The 18672-nt window shown below is 36.4% G+C and overlaps 1 protein-coding gene across 1 annotated transcript in view; it reads right to left on the bottom strand.

Moving 5' to 3' along the window:
• LOC122791794 overlaps positions 1–18672 on the bottom strand; it is a 233309-nt gene that overhangs the window by 29703 nt on the left and 184934 nt on the right. The window contains exon 3 of the mRNA XM_044059740.1: positions 12908–13694. Coding sequence (XP_043915675.1) covers positions 12908–13649 — 742 coding nt within the window. The 5' untranslated portion in view covers positions 13650–13694. The remainder of the gene's footprint in view (positions 1–12907; positions 13695–18672) is intronic.

Raw genomic sequence — 18672 nt, 5'->3', positions numbered from 1 at the left:
AGTTAAGTATGCTCGGTAATTTATGATTCGGTGGAAAGTGCAGTTGGGGATCTGTATGGATCCCATACACACTTATATATATATATATATATATATATATATATATATATATATATATATAGTTACATGTTAAAAGATCAAACTGCATACGGCCGAGACCATATGGTCGATGTTTCAAAACATAGATCTTTTAATGTGTAAAATTAGATGAAAGAAATTAGTTAGAATACTGTAATGCAGGGGGGCAAGCCCCCCTGCACCCTCCATGTGGGGGGCTGCACTACCCACACCCCCCTACTTAAATATGCCAACTACGAGATCACGCTACAACAGAGAATAGGAAAACTTCCCGTTCCACGCTGTGTTCTCAGTGTAGCGCAATCTTGGAGTTGGTATATTTAAGTAGGGGGGGTGTGGTGTGAAAGGGGGCTTGCCCCCCTGCATTGCAGTCTTCTAGCTAATTTCTTTCATCTAATTTTATACATGTTAAAAGATCAATGTTTTGAAACATGGACCATATGGTCTCGACCATATGCAGTTCGATGTTTCAAACGTTCAATCTTTTAACATGTAACTATATATATATATATATATATATATATATGTGTGTGTGTGTGTGTGTGTGTGTGTGTGTATATATATATATATATATATATATATATATATATATATATAGTGTCAATATTACTTTATCACACAAACTGTTCACCGAACACCTCTTCGTCAGATCCAATTAATTGAATCTTAATCCATCGAACAATCACTTCAGTGAAATATTTTCCCAGAGTAAAGAACCCGTTGGCCAACTCAGCAACCCCAACAAAACAGCATTATTTAAAACCACCCTAGTGGGGAGCTGTGCGCTACAGCCACCAATGTGGTGAGCCGTGCCCCCCACACCCCCCCTAACTAAATATACCAACTCTGAGATCGCACAACATTGGAGAAAAGGGCAGATTCCCAATGACAGCCCACTGTTTTTTTTTCCCTTGGGAAAATCTTCATTGAAATGATTATTTGACAGACTAAGATTTCAAGTAATAGAGTTTGCCAAAGAGGTGCTCAGTGAATAGCTTGTTCGATAAACTGATACCGACCCTATATTTATATATATAGAAAATTATGAATGGCTTTTGGATCTTAACCATCATATGTGTTCAAGATCAGGATGCCAAGAAATCCACCCTTGATATAAATTGTGGTATCCTTGTCAAGAGCGGAGCTGGTTATGATCAGAGAACTAATAATAATTATTTGTACTGCATAGAGCTTTGGTTTATCTAGTCCATGTACTACTTTGTAAAAAAAAATAAATAAATAAAAGTGTAGAAGTGAGAAGGGCTTTACCAGCTTGTAAAGCAGGCTCTGTGAAAAGGCAGCAGTCAAAAACATAGTCATTCTTGGCCTCTTTCCATTTTATTACCTTTCTCTCTTTAATTATTTGTTCCCCATACCTTGGTTCTTTTATCAGCTTTCTCCAGAAAATTCCAGCCTCCCCCCGGCTATTTTCTGTACCTCTAATTGCAGTTATCCGTATCTGGAGAATCTATCTACATTCTCGTGTTGGCTTATTTCCTAAAATACTTTCAGCCACTTTATGAATATAATATCATTGAAAATTGAAAAATTAACTTCTTATTCCCCATTTGAGGAACAAAGAGCTTTTAAAGCTGTTGTTCTGACACCCTTTTGGTGTTCACCTTCTCCTTCTCATTCCTGTCCTTGTCAGCCTACAATATGCCTGGCATGACACTGGATTGTAACAGCACTTAGGGATGCTTAACCAACTTAGCACTGTAAACACTGTTAAGATTGAGTCTCATGCTAGGGATGTGCTTAACATGTTTGTTTTTTTTTCAAATACTGCAGGCCGAATCAAAACTATCATTCAATCCACAGGTAAAAAAAATAATAATAATAACAGTAATAATAATAATAATAATAATAATAATAATCACAGTGAAAAACATGCAACACTTTTAATAAAAACAAATGTTTATCTTTTCCACAATGTTGTTGTTGTTTGTCTTTCGGCTTTTTCCCGGTAAGGGGGTCACCACAGCGGAACTCCGGTCTGCTAATTATTGGCAGTAGATTTTTATGAAATGCCGTCGTGCCAGCTAGATGCCCAGTCTTCAACGAAGGCATGCCCATTTACACATGCATGTCTTTCGAACGCTACCCAACTGCAGGGAGGACATACAGACTCCACACAGAAGGCACTCCCAAGCCACTCCGAGACTCGAACGAGAGAACCTCTTGCTGTGAGGTAACAATGCTATCACTTATCTTTTCCACAATACTGGAGCATAATCAGGCCCCTCCACACATTACTATCTTAATTACTGCTAGTACATTAATTTATATCACTTGTATCCATCTTCTGACTAGTGAATTACAGTTTTCATAGTATGGGGCTTCACATGTTCATAGCAGTAAACCACAAAGAGTGACACTACAAGGTTATGCAAATCCTGGACTGTCAGGATGACTACAGAAATGTGGAGAAATTTTTGTGAACAAGTCCTCTCCATCAGAAATGTGTAACACGATTAATGCATAACAGGGTAGAGGGACAGCTACTACACTGTTAAGGGGGATTACATATATGCGCAGGGGTTTGTTTCATAGACATGAATCTATTTATAAACTCAGGTGCATAAAAAGTGTATCCTTTACCCTGAAGTTATGCCAGAAAGCAACAGGTTTCATTCAGAATACGGAGATACATGGGGAGCTGAGTTGGTGCTTCCGCATAGCTGGACATAGTACTGAAGGGGTCACTTTGGTGAATATTTCATTTTAGTCCTTGTTTATTCCTAAACATTTAACTGAAAGGGTCACTTGAGTGAATGTTTCACTTTGGTGATTGCATATACTGGGACATGTTACTGAAGGGGTTGCTTGGGTGAATGTTTCACTTTAGGGCTTGTGCACACTAGGAAATGTTGCTGAAGGGATTGCTGGAGAAAATAATCCATTTGTATGTCAGGAAAATGCTTGTGTGTACTTGGGTAAACAAGTTTGTGGATTGAAACTCTAATATCAAAGGTGCAGACCACATTTAACAATGGATGTGTGTACCAGAGGGATGTCGGACTATAAATTTCAAAATTGCCTCATTAGCATACTACAACAGTTCTCATTTGCATCTCATTATTTTTCAGTCCTTGCACATTAGTGTAGATGGGCTCTATGAATCACACCTTTGTTATTGGGGGGATACACTAGGCCACCAGAGAATAAGTGCCATATTCTTTGCTAGGCTCATTCATAAACAGCAGTAATACCACTATGGCATTTGGGTAAGTGACTATGAATACTGACCTTCGTCTAAACTTTTCATTTGCATAGTATCTTCACTGTACAAAATGTGTAAAAATATGAATTACAATAAACAGGTAGTGGTATGAAAATGTCCATTTAGCTGAGTCTGTCTAACTGCTAAATAAAATTAAAATAAAATAACAATAAAAATGAAAAATATTGCATTTTAAAACGCATTAGTTTTGTGCTTCTGCCATATGGTATTGAATGGTATTTTTAGCATCTGGTTATAGTAACTATTGAAAATATGTTTCTATTTACTAGAAAAGCTGCATAAGAAACAGTGAGGAGGAATGAAGTAAACAACCTAATGGCTGCTGTCTCCACCACACTGTGTAAGGTAAAGCTAGTTTTAAAATATACTAAATTAATTCTGTCCTTTATAGAATGCCTGTTTCATGTACGCATTTCATTATGTACAGCCTGTCCTCAGACAGCCTTTGTCATTATCTTTGCATCCACATTGTTTTTGTCTATTTTATCTAAGAAACCAAAAAAGGCATCTCTCAAAATGAACTATTAGACTATAAAAAAATGAATAATTAAAAAAACAATCAAAAAAAGTACAGCAAAATCAGCAACGGTGAACTTTTAATAAATACAATGTAAAATACAAGCATTCGTGTAAACTAACATTGTATCAAGTATCTAAAATGCATACTCGGAACTACAATTTAGAACAAAGCATAAGTCACATGATTAATGATGTAACAGTCTAGAGCATAAAATAGGTTTTAAAGAACAAGTCTCATTCACACCTGGAAAAGATGTTCCTTTCCATCTACTAATCCAGGTATGTTCCATACCTCAGTTTTATTCACAATGTCACCTCCTCTTATATTTTAGTACACTAGCTCTAACACAGAAAATTTAAAAATATGCTGAGTTACCAGTAAAGAAGCATGCTTCACTAAGGCATTATTTAAATTAGATGATTCATATCATAAATATATTGTTCTATGCGATCCCTTAACCTTCTGTTTGGCTTACCAATGTGAAAGACAAGACAAAGCTTAAACCTACTAACATAAACTAAGTTTGTTGTTTTACAGTCAACATTACTATGACAAATAATAACTTTCCTAATTGTAGACTGTTCAAAATTGTCCAGTTTTCCTTGGGGTTCACCCCACCCCCTGATCACCCTTATGATGTTTATGCAGTTACTGCAGTTTAAGTTATCTCTAGTGTACAGTGGTTTCCCCCAGCTCACTGATCCCAGTACTACTATTGGCAAAAAAGTGGCATTTTAATATGTATTATCTGTTGTTTAGTGGTTCCCCTACCTCCCAATGCCCATACTCTTGATGGTGCCATTATGGCACTTTACAGTGTGGCCAATGGCCCCTCCCCATCACTGTTATTATGTTCTGTGCCTTAGTGCACCTTATGGAGTTTTTCCTGGTGTCTAGTGTATCCCTCCAGTCCCTGCAGTAATGTTGCTGCCATTATGGCACTTATTCCCTGGTGATCTAGTGTATACCCCCCCACTAACCCTCCTGATCCCCGTAGTAATGATGCTACCACTATGGCACTTATTCTCTGGTGGTCTAGTTTATCACCCCCACCTCCTGATCCATGTAATTACATTGCTACCATTGTGGCATTTATTCCATGGTGATCTAGTGTATCTCCTGATCCTGTTACTAACACTGGCACTGGTCACAATAAAGATGACTCCTAGGTGTTTTGTGGTTCCTCTTATGCCCTTTCCATATTTTGATGAGGGCTCCATTATGGCACTTTAAAGATGAGTTCCTGATATCTAGTAGCTCCCCAGCACTATGTTCATCTTCATCAGTACTGTGACATGGTGGGTATGGCCGTGCTGATCAGAATTAATTTATAATCATCCTACACTCCAGTTTGTCCATCTCCTCCTTAAAACTCCCCCCAAATTCCATAAACGGACATGCTAACACACTAAAACAGTTTGGGGGTAATTTTAAGGACAAACTGGACTGTAGGATGATTATAAATTTTAGGACACTACAACCAAGGGGCATGAACATTGACAGTAAGCTTACTTTATAACACTTTGTAATATTTATTTTTTTCCAATGTAGGGATAGGATAAGTTTTAGAGTAAGTCTTTACACGTATTTGGTTAAGAAATAAAAATATGTAATAAATTATTAAAGAACAAATTCATTATATTAAATTATATTGTGTTAGGGTAATTTGTAATATTTTCAATGGATGTTGATTTTTAGTACATGCAAATGTTTCAAGTAGGTTTTGGCTCCTTTAAAGTAGTTAAAATATGTGAAGGCGCTTTATGTAATTGCCTTAATTGACTAATTATTTTAATTGGTGGAAAGAAGTTTTGTATAAATTGTGGGATGTGATGTGGCATTGTTATTCCTTGAAGGCAAAATGCCGAGGTACCAGAATAAATTTAAACTAAAATGTTCATCCTTGACCTGTGCTTTTTGAAGCTCTGCTCTGCTATTTATGTTTTTGCCTTGGTGCTTGTGAAGTTTTGTTTTTTATTACAGAAAGTTTAACTAACAGAAGATGTTTAAAATAAATGTATTTGAGGGAGTGATTAACAGCAAAGCTAAATGAGCATGTTTAAAGATAAAACAAGCACGTATAAAGCAAAACAAGTGTATTTCAAGCAAAACTGGGCATGCGTAGAGTAAAACGAGTAAAAGAAAAGTACAATCGGCATGAAAAGGGCTTAACCAAGCAAAACAAATATAATAAGGGCAAAAAAGGGCACATTAAGCAGAAATAAAGCAACGCGACTGCATGTGTTTTGGCAAAGTGCCATGTTTTGGCATAACTATGACTTCGTATTGTATCAAGGGTGTAACTAAAGTTATTTGAAGTATCTCAAAGTATATAAAAGTACTTACAGTGTGTGCTTATTACTGCATATGTATTTGAAAAGTTTACTGTGTGCAAAGTGCAACTATTTCATGAAATACAGTCAAAGTATAGCAATTGCGAAAAGTTTCCTGTGCTGGGTGTGTCTATTCGCAAACTGCCCCATTACAGAGTGTTTCTTGCACTGTAGAGAATTGCCTAATAAGGTACTGCCATTCTGGGGACATTTCAGTGTGCTCTCTGCAGTTATTCACATAGTGGAATTACTTCAAAAAGTTATTGAGTTTAAAGCAAGAGATGTCTGATTTATTCACATTGTGCAGTTAATTGGTATGTTTCTTACACTGATAAGAGGTGATTTCTTGAAAAAAGACAACATTACAAGAGTATTACAGTGCCTGAGAGTTATTCAGTCACATTGTAATGTTGTTTGAGATGTTTCTTAAAAAGATGCTAAATGACTTTGGCAAAATGTTGATAAATGACTTTAGCATTTTAGCCTTTCAAATGATATTACAAGAGTATTAAGTGCCCAAGAAGTTTATTTTGCAAAGTCCAGTTATTCAGTGGTACTACGAGGCACATGAAAAAGATTTTACTTCATGACAGTGATTTAACATTGAGCAAAGCCATAGAGATTTGTCAAACCCACGAGGTAACAGAGAACCACACAAGTATGCTTGCGAGTGAGAAGGGCATGGTTTCAGTAGGCTCTAGAGCAAATGTAGACAGCATGCAATATGTGGCAAGCAAAAGCAGACCCAAGCACGTGGCAGCTACAGGGTTTCCAAAGAAGATGCGCAGCTTTCCAGCAAATTCTAAAAAGGGAGCAAGTTCCAGCTCAGTGCAGTACAAGCATGAATCAGCAAAACCCATGTCTAACTTTATTAACTGTCACAACTGTGGTGCAAATCACTAGTCTAAAAGAGAGACGTGCTTAGCATTTGGTTAGCAATGTCATAAGTGTAAAAAATAGAACCATTTCTAAAAGTTTCATTAATTGATTAAGCCTCACACAGTTGTAAAGAAAGGTCACACAAGAAAGCAAGTTGATCAAGTAGAGCCAAAGCAGTCAGCTTTCTATGTGGATGGTGTATCTGTGCTTGATGAAAGAGCTGATGCAGTGAACTTATTAACAAGAAGTGAAGTGTTTTGTACTGTCCAGATTAATGGAAAGTCCTCAGAGCTTAAAGGAGTCACTGGCTCAATGTGTAATGTTATATCAGCAGACACATTTGCTAAAGTGAGAACCAACGGACAACTCAATGTAACCAGTAGTGCGAGACTTGTTGCTTATGGAGGTGAAGAAATTCAAACCGAAGGGTCAGTGATTCTTTCATGTTATTTGACCAAGAAGTGTTACAACTTGTTATTCTACATAGTCAGAAGGCCAGTGCAGTCTTTACTGGGTCTCAAAGATAGTCTGAGAATGAATCTGCTTTCATTTGCTAAAGAAGTTCATCATGTAAGTGCATTTGAAGTTCTAATTTTTCAGAAGCCATTTTCTCAGAATATGCTGATATTTTTGATGACAAGTTAGGCAAACTTCCAGTTGTGTATTCCATGAAGTTAGACCTAGAGGTCACTCCAGTAGTCAGACCAGCAAGAAGAGTTCTGATAGCTATGCAGGATAAAGTCAAAGTTCGGTTGGATAAAATGGTGCAGGAAGCTGTGATTTGTCTAGTCACACAACCAATTAAATGGGCATCGTCCATGGTAGCCATTCACAAAAAAGGCTCAGATTAAATCAGAATATGTATTGACCCAACAGATCTGAAGAAAGCATTGAAGAGACCGTATCATCCGATACGCACAGTCGAAGAAGTTGCAGCTCTAATACCGAATACCACCTTTTTCTCTGTCTTGGATGCAAAGAGTTCATTTTGGCAAGTGATGCTTGATCACAAATCTTCATTTCTAACTACTTTTGGTATGCCATTTGGCAGATACAAATTCCTATGGCTACAATCTGGAATAAATTCTGCAAGTGAAGTCTTTCAGTGTGCAATGGAGCAAATATTTTTGGGTTATCCTTATGCCATAACAATAAATGATGTATTGGTTGGAGGCAATGGTGAACCAGAGTATGATAGAAACGTAAAGATAGAGCATTGGAGGTAAATTTGAAGCTCAATCCTCTGAAGTGTAAATTCAGACTTCCAGAAGTTACCTACATTGGTCATTTGTTCACAAGTACAGGCTTGAGACCAGACCCAACCAAGCAAACTGCTATTCTTGAAATGTCAGCGCCGGATAATGTACAAGCTCTACAACATTTTTTAGGCATGGTCAATTATTTAGGCAAGTTTATACCAGACTTCAGTGAGTTGACAGCACCTTTAAGAGAGCTAACATGCAAAAATGTTGCATGATCATGGTTGGAACAGCACCAGGTGGCATTTGAAGAACTTAAACAAAAATTTGCCACACACATACATTAAGATACTAAGATGTAAACAAACCAGTTACACTTTCCTATGATGCTTCAAATTTGATCTTGACACAGTCATACATCAAGAGGGAAGACCAATAGCCTATGCATCTCGAACACTAACCCTAACAGAGATGCAGTATGCTCAAATTGAGAAAGAGCTTTTGGCAGTAGTATTTGCATGTTCCCAGTTTCATGATTACATTTATGGTCGAGCTATTCAGATTGAAACTGATCATCAACCTCTAGTTACTATTCTAAAGAAGTCTATGCATTCTGCTCCAGCAAGAATACAGAGAATGATGCTCAAGTTACAAAAATACAATTTCAAAATGGTCTACACTAAAAGTAAATTGTAATTTTTCCACCACTAGACTTTGTGAGTTAAGAGATCACACTCAGACTGATCCAATTTTACAGAAGCTCAATCACTACATTAATGTTGGATGGCCGTCAAAGTGTGCCATCTAAAGTGCAAGCCTACTTTCCTTACAGAGATGAATTGTTGATGGAAGATGGCATTATTTAAAAAAAGGTCCTAAAATTGTTGTTCCTGCTTCCTTACAACAAGAGTATATCTGGATTTTGCATAGCGGTCACCCGAGATCCACATCCACTAAGAAAAGAGCCAGAGAATTAGTGTTTTGGCCTTCCTTACCAAAATACACTGATAAATTACTTTCTTCTTGTTCGGTATGCCATAGTACTAGACCACATTCGCAAAGAGAACCACATCAGCTAAGTCCAGTTCCTGAACTACCTTGGTCAGTCATTGCAACTATCTTTGAGTGGAACAATCAACACTACTTGGTTTTGGTAGACTCTTATTCGAATTAGTTTGAGATCGATCTGCTACATAACCTAACTTCCACTGCTGTTATTATTAAGTTGAAACATCATTTCTCAGTTCATGGTAATCCACACAAAGTTCTTTCTGACAATGGTACTCAATTTTCTAGCCAGTTGTTTCATAAATTTGCAAAAGAATGGGACTTTGTACATGTCACTAGTAGTCCTGAATGTCCTCAGTCCAATGATCTAGCTGAACGTGCAGTACAGAGTGTAAAGGAATTGCTTGAAAGGCCAAAGTGCGACAATACCAATGTGTTCTTGAATTTACTTAATCTCAGAAACGTACCCTGTGACGATATTCTTGGCTCACCTGCTCAAAGGCTACTTTCCAGGCAAACTAGAACTACGCTGCCCATTAATTCCAGTCCACTGAAGCCTAAACCTAAGAACAATAAAACCATCAATGCTCAGTTGTTTAAGAAGCGTAATATCCAGAAATCTAGTTACGACCAATCAAGCAGATTACTTCATCCATTGAGGGAAGGAGAGATGGTAGGAATCCAGACAACTAATGGTTTTGATCAAATAAGACAGATTACAGGCATCTGTGCTAAACCAAGAACCTGGTAGACTCTGAAGGTGTGGAATATAGGAGGAATCATAGACATCTTCTTCCTGTACCAGAATCACCATCATCATCACAACATTGTTTCTGTGATGCAGCCTTTATATCTAAGAGTGAATCAGATACTGTTCCCATACCAGAATGTGTTCAAAATTCTGATTCCACTACAGAAAATGATCAGAACATTCCATAGGTCAAACATTTTGCAGAGGCAGTTCCAGCTGCTAAATCTCATTCACCATTTTATATCACATGATATGGACGAGTATCAAAGCTAGTGTGAAATACGGAGCAACGTGGACTTGATTGCATATATCTGTGTATTTAGCGGGTCTACATTAAGACATCGAATGATAAAAAGAGCAAACTCTCTTTTATCGAATAAAAACCAAAAGCAGTAAATGTCGAACACATGGAACAGTGATTTTTTTCCCAGGGAAAAAAATCGCTGCTCCGCAAAAAAAAAAAAACAAACACTTTGCCCCACCCCACACCCCCTACTAAAATATACCAACTCCAAGATCGCACCACAGAGGAGGAAATGGCAAAGTCCCAAAAATGGCCCAAAGATTTTTTTCCCTGGGAAAAAAAAGTCGCTGCTCCGTGTGTTCGGAATTCAGTGCTTTCGACTTTTAGTGTTCGATAAAAGAGCATTCACTCTTTTTATCATTCAACATCGCAATATAGACCCTATATAGCATTGTATAATGCATGAGAAGGAATTACCTGTGATTTCTGCATGCCAATAGACTCATAGCATAGTATGATCTATTTCTCAAAGAGGGAGGCTGTAGAGTGGAGCGCAAGTGATGTGCTCTGTATTTTTAAGAAGCATTTCAAGGCTTTATGTGCACATATAAAATCCTAGACATTTACACTCCATGGGGCCATTTTGAAAGAGCAGTCACAGTGATAGCATGCATGAATGCAGTTGTTAGTTTGTAATTAAGTTAAATTCAGTAACCTTGAGTAATTATGTTTCTATAAAATAAAGCTGCTTAAACAGAACCCATGAAGACTCTTCTATTGTATCCAGAATGGGAAAGCGACAGATAACATGGCTTACATATGCTTCTCCCCTGGAATGTCTCATTAATATTCAGCAGAGTCAGAGAGCCAGCCCTTCATGGAGCTGCATGTCACTGTGTTGGAGCATTGTGCAGCCCTGTATAAGGGTGCTTGCTGAAATGGAGAATGGGACATGTCGCACTACCTTTATGAATTTGGCCCTCTCAGTCCTGTCATCTTGTATGCTCAACCTGAAGTTTTTAACACACAGTGCATATCACTTGCAGGGGAGCATCCAACTGAGCTCATTGTCTTGGAGGGGTAGGGAATATATGGGGCAGCACAACATTCCATTGTGTCATGATGTATTCAGGTACCAGCACACCAAAACTGTGTGTTCTTACACAGAGAAATCAGCATTGCTGTCTTGTGTAACCTTAACATTGCAATACATAAATTAATATGCAATGATTATATAGAATATGTATGGAGCTTTTCTCTCAGAGTCTCCACTGAAAAGGGGTTTGACATTTAGATGGAGTTTCCCACTAAATAAAGCCGAATAAATTAATAATAACAATTTAAATAAAATTAAGAATACATTTATTGGGGCCCATTTCAAAGGTGATGTGGGAGCAGAATAAGTAAGTTATCTTATTTTAATATTTTTGTTAAATGTCTTTCAAGTGGAAAAAGTGATGCTGTGGTTCTCCTTGCAGTTACCACGGGGTAACAATGATTCTGATGGGATGAAGAATTCTGTAATATGTTTGTTTCAATAACTCCAGAGCAATTCTATTGTCTGTTAACCTGATGGAGCCACCTTAGCATTCTGGAAAAAAGTCAAGAAAACGTATTATGAAACTATGGTAAATAATTTTTTTTTAACATGTTAAATTTGCCATGGCTTTTTAATTTTTAATTCCTACACATTTCATTACCCAAAAAGTAATACATGGCATTTTTCTGGCTATACTATTGTGCAATGTGGTATACATGTCATATTTCTGGGTATATCATTGTAAAGTTGTCAGAATCAATGACAGACTCATTTTCTTTAATGACCTACCAGGAGCAAGTTTTTTTGGATTTTTAAATATAGTAAGTCTCCAGTTTTGTTAAAACAAGTAGAGGCCCCTTATTTAACTAATCCAGTGGGGAGAATTTTCTCTCTGGCATGCGATCTCCAGTCTATTAATTATGATGGGTATCCGGATCATTCAGTGCTTAAAATCCTATGGACCCATGATTTCATTCATTCTGTTGGAGCTCTGCTATCCATGCTGGGGCCATCTTATTGTGTTTAATTTTGGCATTCTGCCTAATTTGGATAATGCTGTTAGGAGTTCCTTCCTTCTTTATTCCTGTTGTGGATCTCCTGTAGCCACAAATAATGTGTTTCTTCAGGGGCAAAATAATCTAATCCTACTGTAGAAATTCTTATTATATAATTCTGGTAGTGGCCCTTGACTTTGTTAACTTTGCTGAAATCTCTCAAAACTATAAATCTGACCTCGATACCTAGCTACTCAGCTGTTTATTTCACATGACAACTCACCAGTGTTAAAAACATGCTTCAGTGGCTAACCTAGTAAAAAATGTCAACATAATTTATTTGCTAGTTGCTTAATTGCAAGTCAAAGAAATAATTTTGTTCTCATTTATTGCACTTTTTTGAAACAAAAGATCTGTAAGGTCGAAAGATGAAATTTGTAATGTTCTATACATACTAACTAATGCATTTACTCTATTCAGCATTGGAGCTCGCGTGCGCGCACACACACACACACACACACACACACACACTTGAAAACTTTGATATCACATTGTTTATTTTAGCATATTAGTTCTGAAATCAATGCATCTGTCAATGTTTGTAGCATGTGCCTTACCTGTTCTTTTGGTCAGTCCACTGACATATTTAACTGTCTCCCCTTTAGGTACTTTTACTCCAATTTCATTTTTTGGCAGTGTGCTGGTATCCCGTGTTATACTTCTAGCTTCTGTTATTTTCACATGTTCATTACCGCTGTTTTCCTTTGTAATTGTATTGATTTGTTGAGTGATAGCATTTAAAATTTTGCTAACACTGGTTTGGATTGTGGGCAATGGTACTGTAGTCTCCATTCCTTGCGGTTTGACCATTGCCAATGACAAATTAGCCTTCGGTAACTCACTGCTATTTATGTTGTCATGTATTGCACTAAAAGTGTGATTTGATGAATGTGAGTCTTCATCTGATTCAGATATATTTGACCTTCCAAGACTGGTAATATTTGGTTTAATGTAACCTAAATCTGAATTAACAACATGTGTCCTCTTTACTGTATTTTGTTCACCATCAAAGGTGGAAATTTCCAGGGAAGTAACAGCTTCTGTACTTAATCTAATGACAGAATCCTCAGGAGAAACTGATGGATTTATTTGGTTATTGCTTTGAACTACTCCATTCAACAAGTTATCCTCTTCAGTTTTATTTAGGAGATAAGAAGAAGCATTGTTCAAAAGTGTTAAGTCAATGACTAGACCAGAGATATTTATGGGCTTTGATGGTGAGAAAGGACTGAAAGTGGCTGAACACAAAGTAGACATAAAGAACAAAATGGCAGCCAGCAGATGGTACACGGTACTCATTTTGGCTCAGTGAGGTCACTGTTGTGGTCTCTTGTTCTTTCCCACCTGCCAAAACAGAAAACAAATTATGAACAATTTTCATTTTATTGACATGCAAAAATCTAGAATACTTTCATTTTCTTGTTTTATGCAAAACTACTGATTTCTGATCCACTGCTGCTACACCCAGTAGGCTAGCCAGAGCTGTATTTTATGTAGGTTTAGGACAAAAGGACTCCTTATTCATTTGCAGTAATATAACTTGTTGTGCACTTTGAGTTTAATCTGGAGGGTTATACATAAGGCAAATAGTTGATACCCCCCTCAGATTTTGAAGAACAGCACATTCCATCATTAATATACCCAGTACTTAATATGCATAAGAGTGTGATTTCATTGGCTGCAGAAGGCATCTTATGTCACCATAAAGAGTAATGTGTTGGCATGTATCCATATGAATCTACTTCCCTGTCATTAACAAACACCACCAGCTGTGTAAGAGCTGCAAAACATTTTACAATACAAATATATATTTATAATACTCTATCTATTCCATGTCCTTTCCTTAACAGCTGCAGATACAGTAAACTCTCGGTTAACCGGCACCCATGGGGATTGTTAGATGCCGGATAACTATAGTTTCTGGTTGCTTGAGATTTGCTATTAAAAATAGGCATGACTAATACTGTACCCCATACTGTTTGTTTGGTTTGACTTGTTTGTAGGTTGCGGAGAGAGGGAATTTATTCCTATCTTCCTTTATAAAACTCTAAAAATGTAAGGTATGTTTCTGCGGGGGGGGAGCAAAGTGCAACACATGAAAATTGTACTGTATTGGTTCGATTTTTTTTTTCTGGTTGTCTGAGTTCTAGTTAACTGAGAGTTTACTGTATTGATAAACAGACCATAGTGCTTGAAAATAAAGTATGCATGAAATACACTGTAAAGAATCTGTTTAATCTCCTTATAAGCTATTCATTGATTGTACAAGAAATTAGTATTTAGTCCAATTAATTTTATCAACAGCTATTCACTGATCTTGCAAGAATTTAGTATATAATATAGTCTGATGTAAAAGTAACCCCAATTTTCTAGTAGCTCTCCCTTTCTTGTTTAGTACCTACATCCTCTCTAAATTATTTTCCATCTCATTTCAATCACTCATGTTACATTTGCTCTCGTTTTAGTCTTTCTCCCCTTCTCTCCTCTCGCATCCTGGTCACAAGCAATGTCTTTTGTATCACACACTCCTAGGACTAGAGTGAGTGCGTAAACCAATGAAATGAATTAAACTGTCTTCCTTTGCACTGCTGTTATGTGCTACTCTTATTCCTTGAACCAGTTTGCAGCAGCAGAATGTCAGTTATAAGCACTAATAAACTGCTTTGGTATGTTATAATGGCTACAGTCAGCTGTCTGGTGTTTTCGATACATTTCTGCATAAGATATACGACAGTATGAGACACTGCATTGAAAAATCAAATTTCCTTTGCTTAATACATATAGGCATGTACCCATACTTGACACCAGTCAGGCTACCAGCTTAAGGAACATTTTAACAAATATGGACTCTGACGACCCTGCTACTAGGGACAGCAACGTGGATTTTGGATAAGACAGTAATAACAGAAAGACAGATATCTTGAAAAATTCATCAAGCAACCTGCACTCTTAACCAGAACTTTTATTATATGCAGTCCAGTAGCCAACCTCTTATTTGAAGTTGCAGAAAAACAAACAGTTCACTATGGCTCTAGGACACAGAACATTGGTTGTGTATGACTGGTACAGAGCATGAGCAAAACATAGCCATCAGTCAAAGCTGAATCAGGAAAAAAAAAAATCAAACAAGTGAAAATTCATGAATTATGGATGAACCAAATTATGAAGCTATTCCTCAATGGCAAGAAATTGATTCTACTGTTTCCTATGGAAATTCAAACTCAAGTTATACGTAAATATTAAAAAAAAAATTTAGATGATTTCAGGATAGACTTTTAAGAAGGCATATTTGTTTACTGTTGGTGTTTTTTAGTCAGTTCAAATGGATGCTATATTGTTAAACCTACAGTAGCCTCTAGGTTTTATTTATACACAAAAAAAGACTGATTTTCCCATGCAGTCATTTAATAGCATGCATCATAGACTCTAATATATTCATTTATTGTGCCTATAGATCTGTGCTGCCAAACCAAATAAAATGAATAGCAATGGCATGCTGACAGCTGGGATACTGGCAATGAGTTTACTTATTGTACTCATTAAAGTGAAGAGATAAAAGTTGTTTTATTGTTTTATTTGATTGCATGCATGCTTTTCCAGTACAAAATAAATAGGACACAAAATTAATAGCTAAGAGGCTTGAAACAAATACTGATAAAAAAATAGTGTCAAAGAGTGGGTTATATATAAGCAGTAAGGCACATAATTTTGTAAAATAAAACAAGAAATACATTTAGTTTAATCATGCAGAATATGGGGAAATGTCTTCTTAGTGAGAGTTTGATCAACTGTAATGGAAAAATGAATTGTTGCACATAATTCAGAAAACAATTGATTGCTGGCAGTTGCTATTTGCAAACAAGTAGAGTTTCTCCCTTCCTTAGTGTTGTGTGACTTTAGAGATGATATATATATATATATATATATATATATATATATATATATATATATATATATATATATATAGTTGGGGGGCATGGTGCCTTGGCCCCACACTTTCATTGATATATAATTGATGGAGAATAATTGGCTGAGTGGGTTTCACTCTTCCATATTAGATGATGAAAAAATGTTTTAGATAGGCAATATTTAGCAGAGGCAGTGATGTACAAAATATAAAGCTTAAACTGGAGGAGTGGGTAGATAGATTTCATTTCTCAACAGATGATAGGTTGGGGATTGACATAATGGTTAAGGTATTTACTTTACAGGTACAGGGATTGATTCTCACCTTTGAGGAAATAGGCTAGGCTTAAAAAATGTCTCAGAAGGGCAGCAAGCCTACTACTTAATTATGAACTACGTTATTGAAATTTAAATCTTTATTGACAAAGCAAATCCTTTGCCACCTTTTTGATAACAGCCCTCAAGGCATTATAAACAGATATTGTGAAGACTGTTAAGTCCCAATCAAACAAAAAGCAGTCACAAAATGGAAGCATTCAATAACAGTGAAGCATTCCCTGCTGGTCACACAGCAATTTATTAGACTTTAGAATTTGTTTATCTCACATTTCAGCCTCACAGCAATGCAGTTGAAGGGAGATAACATTCATGGGTGCTTATATCTCTCCTTTGTAAGTTATTGTACCCCTGTATCATACCACTTTAGTTCAATTTGGACTGATGACTGACAGTCATGTAAAAGAATCTGTCTAATTACTACAATACCAAATGAATTAATGAACAGACAAATACAATGGAATAAAGACATGTTCATGAGCGCTACAAGTTTGGAAGTAAGGGGTGGGATTCAGAGACGGCCCAAATGTTTTGGCATAAAAGATGTTCTATACTTTAGACGTATGCATTAATAAGAAATATTAGAACATGACAAACATACAACAAAAAATATATAAGTGGGTGTAATGAATGCACAAAATGTAGTAAAATAAAACACAAACATTAATAGTTTAAGCACACACTGAGGGTGCTTGTATTTATGCACCAATGTATGACATTTGTTCCACAGAGATAGAGGGGTGCCTGCTGAAAGTCTAAGCATCGTAACTGTAATATATATTTACATACATACAGATATTTAGATAGATAGAAACATACTCAATACATTTGTGGTATACAAGAGGCTGTAACCTGGAAGAAATAATCCAGGAAGTGTCATCCTGTAATGGGATACTCATCATGGGTAGAATAGGAACTTTGCCTCAAGATTCATAGTTCCTGGATTTGCATGCCCCATCCATGGCCTATTTTGGATATGTTCTGAAGGAAGTTCAGTGAAAAACTTTCTGTGAAGCTGAAGCAAAGGCCTAGCCAACACTGAAACTCCTGACCATTTTTTTTACAGAACTGGTTACTGGAAGGGCTGTGTGGTTTCTGTAACATAAACTTTGTGGACCTTGAATTTGCAGAACAGGTACTGTAAGCAGTATAAAATTTTTTGGAACTGACTTTGAAAAGTGAGTGAATTATATTTTTGTTTCATCCAAAAAATAAATTTGTGCTTAAGTTATATAGATATGCGCGCAAGCATGTGTGTGTGTGTGTGTGTGTGTGTGTGTGTGTGTGTGTGTGTGTGCGTGTGTGTGTGTGTGTGTGTGTGTGTGTGTGTGTGTTTGTGTTATATATATATATATATATATATATATATATATATATATATATATATATATATTTATATGTATACCAATACCAAACAATAGGTGCACGTGAACATTTTAGTGGGTGCACGGAAAAAATAACAAATCCCCAAAGCAACTCCAGCACTCCACAGCAACAAATATGGCAAACAGCAAAGGTTTGAAGAAGTTTATTCAGGCAAAGCCTGCCCAACACAGACCAGTGACCGGTTTCGCCTAAAGCGTCATCAGTGTGTAATTCAAATATACAGAAACCCGGATTTAAATACTTGAAATGCAAACACCAGCAGCACACATTTAAAGGTACAAACACACTTATAACACTGTTCAACACTTTTACCCTAAATTTACACACTAGAACAAAACCAAGTGATAATATTATTAAAAACATGTGCATCCCCCAATATTATTGGCCAAATAATAATACTACACTATTATTTACCAATCTTAATACAATAAACACTGTGAAATGCATGATCATATATGTAAAGAAACCAAAAGCCTCACAGAGCATAACTAAAGTATAGAACTACCCCATTAATGCATTCACTCCTTACTACTATTTTAAATTTACTATATAGAAAAACATTTTTTAAAAATGTAACTCTAATATATCAAATATTCTAACTGGAATGTAATATTGGGTAGAAAATATATGTTGTTTATGTTTTCAATTTTTTGTGAATATATAAAAAGTGTGTTAAATCCAATAAAGATCAAAC

Source organism: Protopterus annectens, chromosome 17.part0 (genome assembly GCF_019279795.1).
Source record: "Protopterus annectens isolate FY-2018-M chromosome 17.part0, PAN1.0, whole genome shotgun sequence".
In the NCBI taxonomy this organism is placed as follows: domain Eukaryota; kingdom Metazoa; phylum Chordata; order Ceratodontiformes; family Protopteridae; genus Protopterus; species Protopterus annectens.
This window is presented reverse-complemented; position numbering and strand designations above follow the sequence as displayed.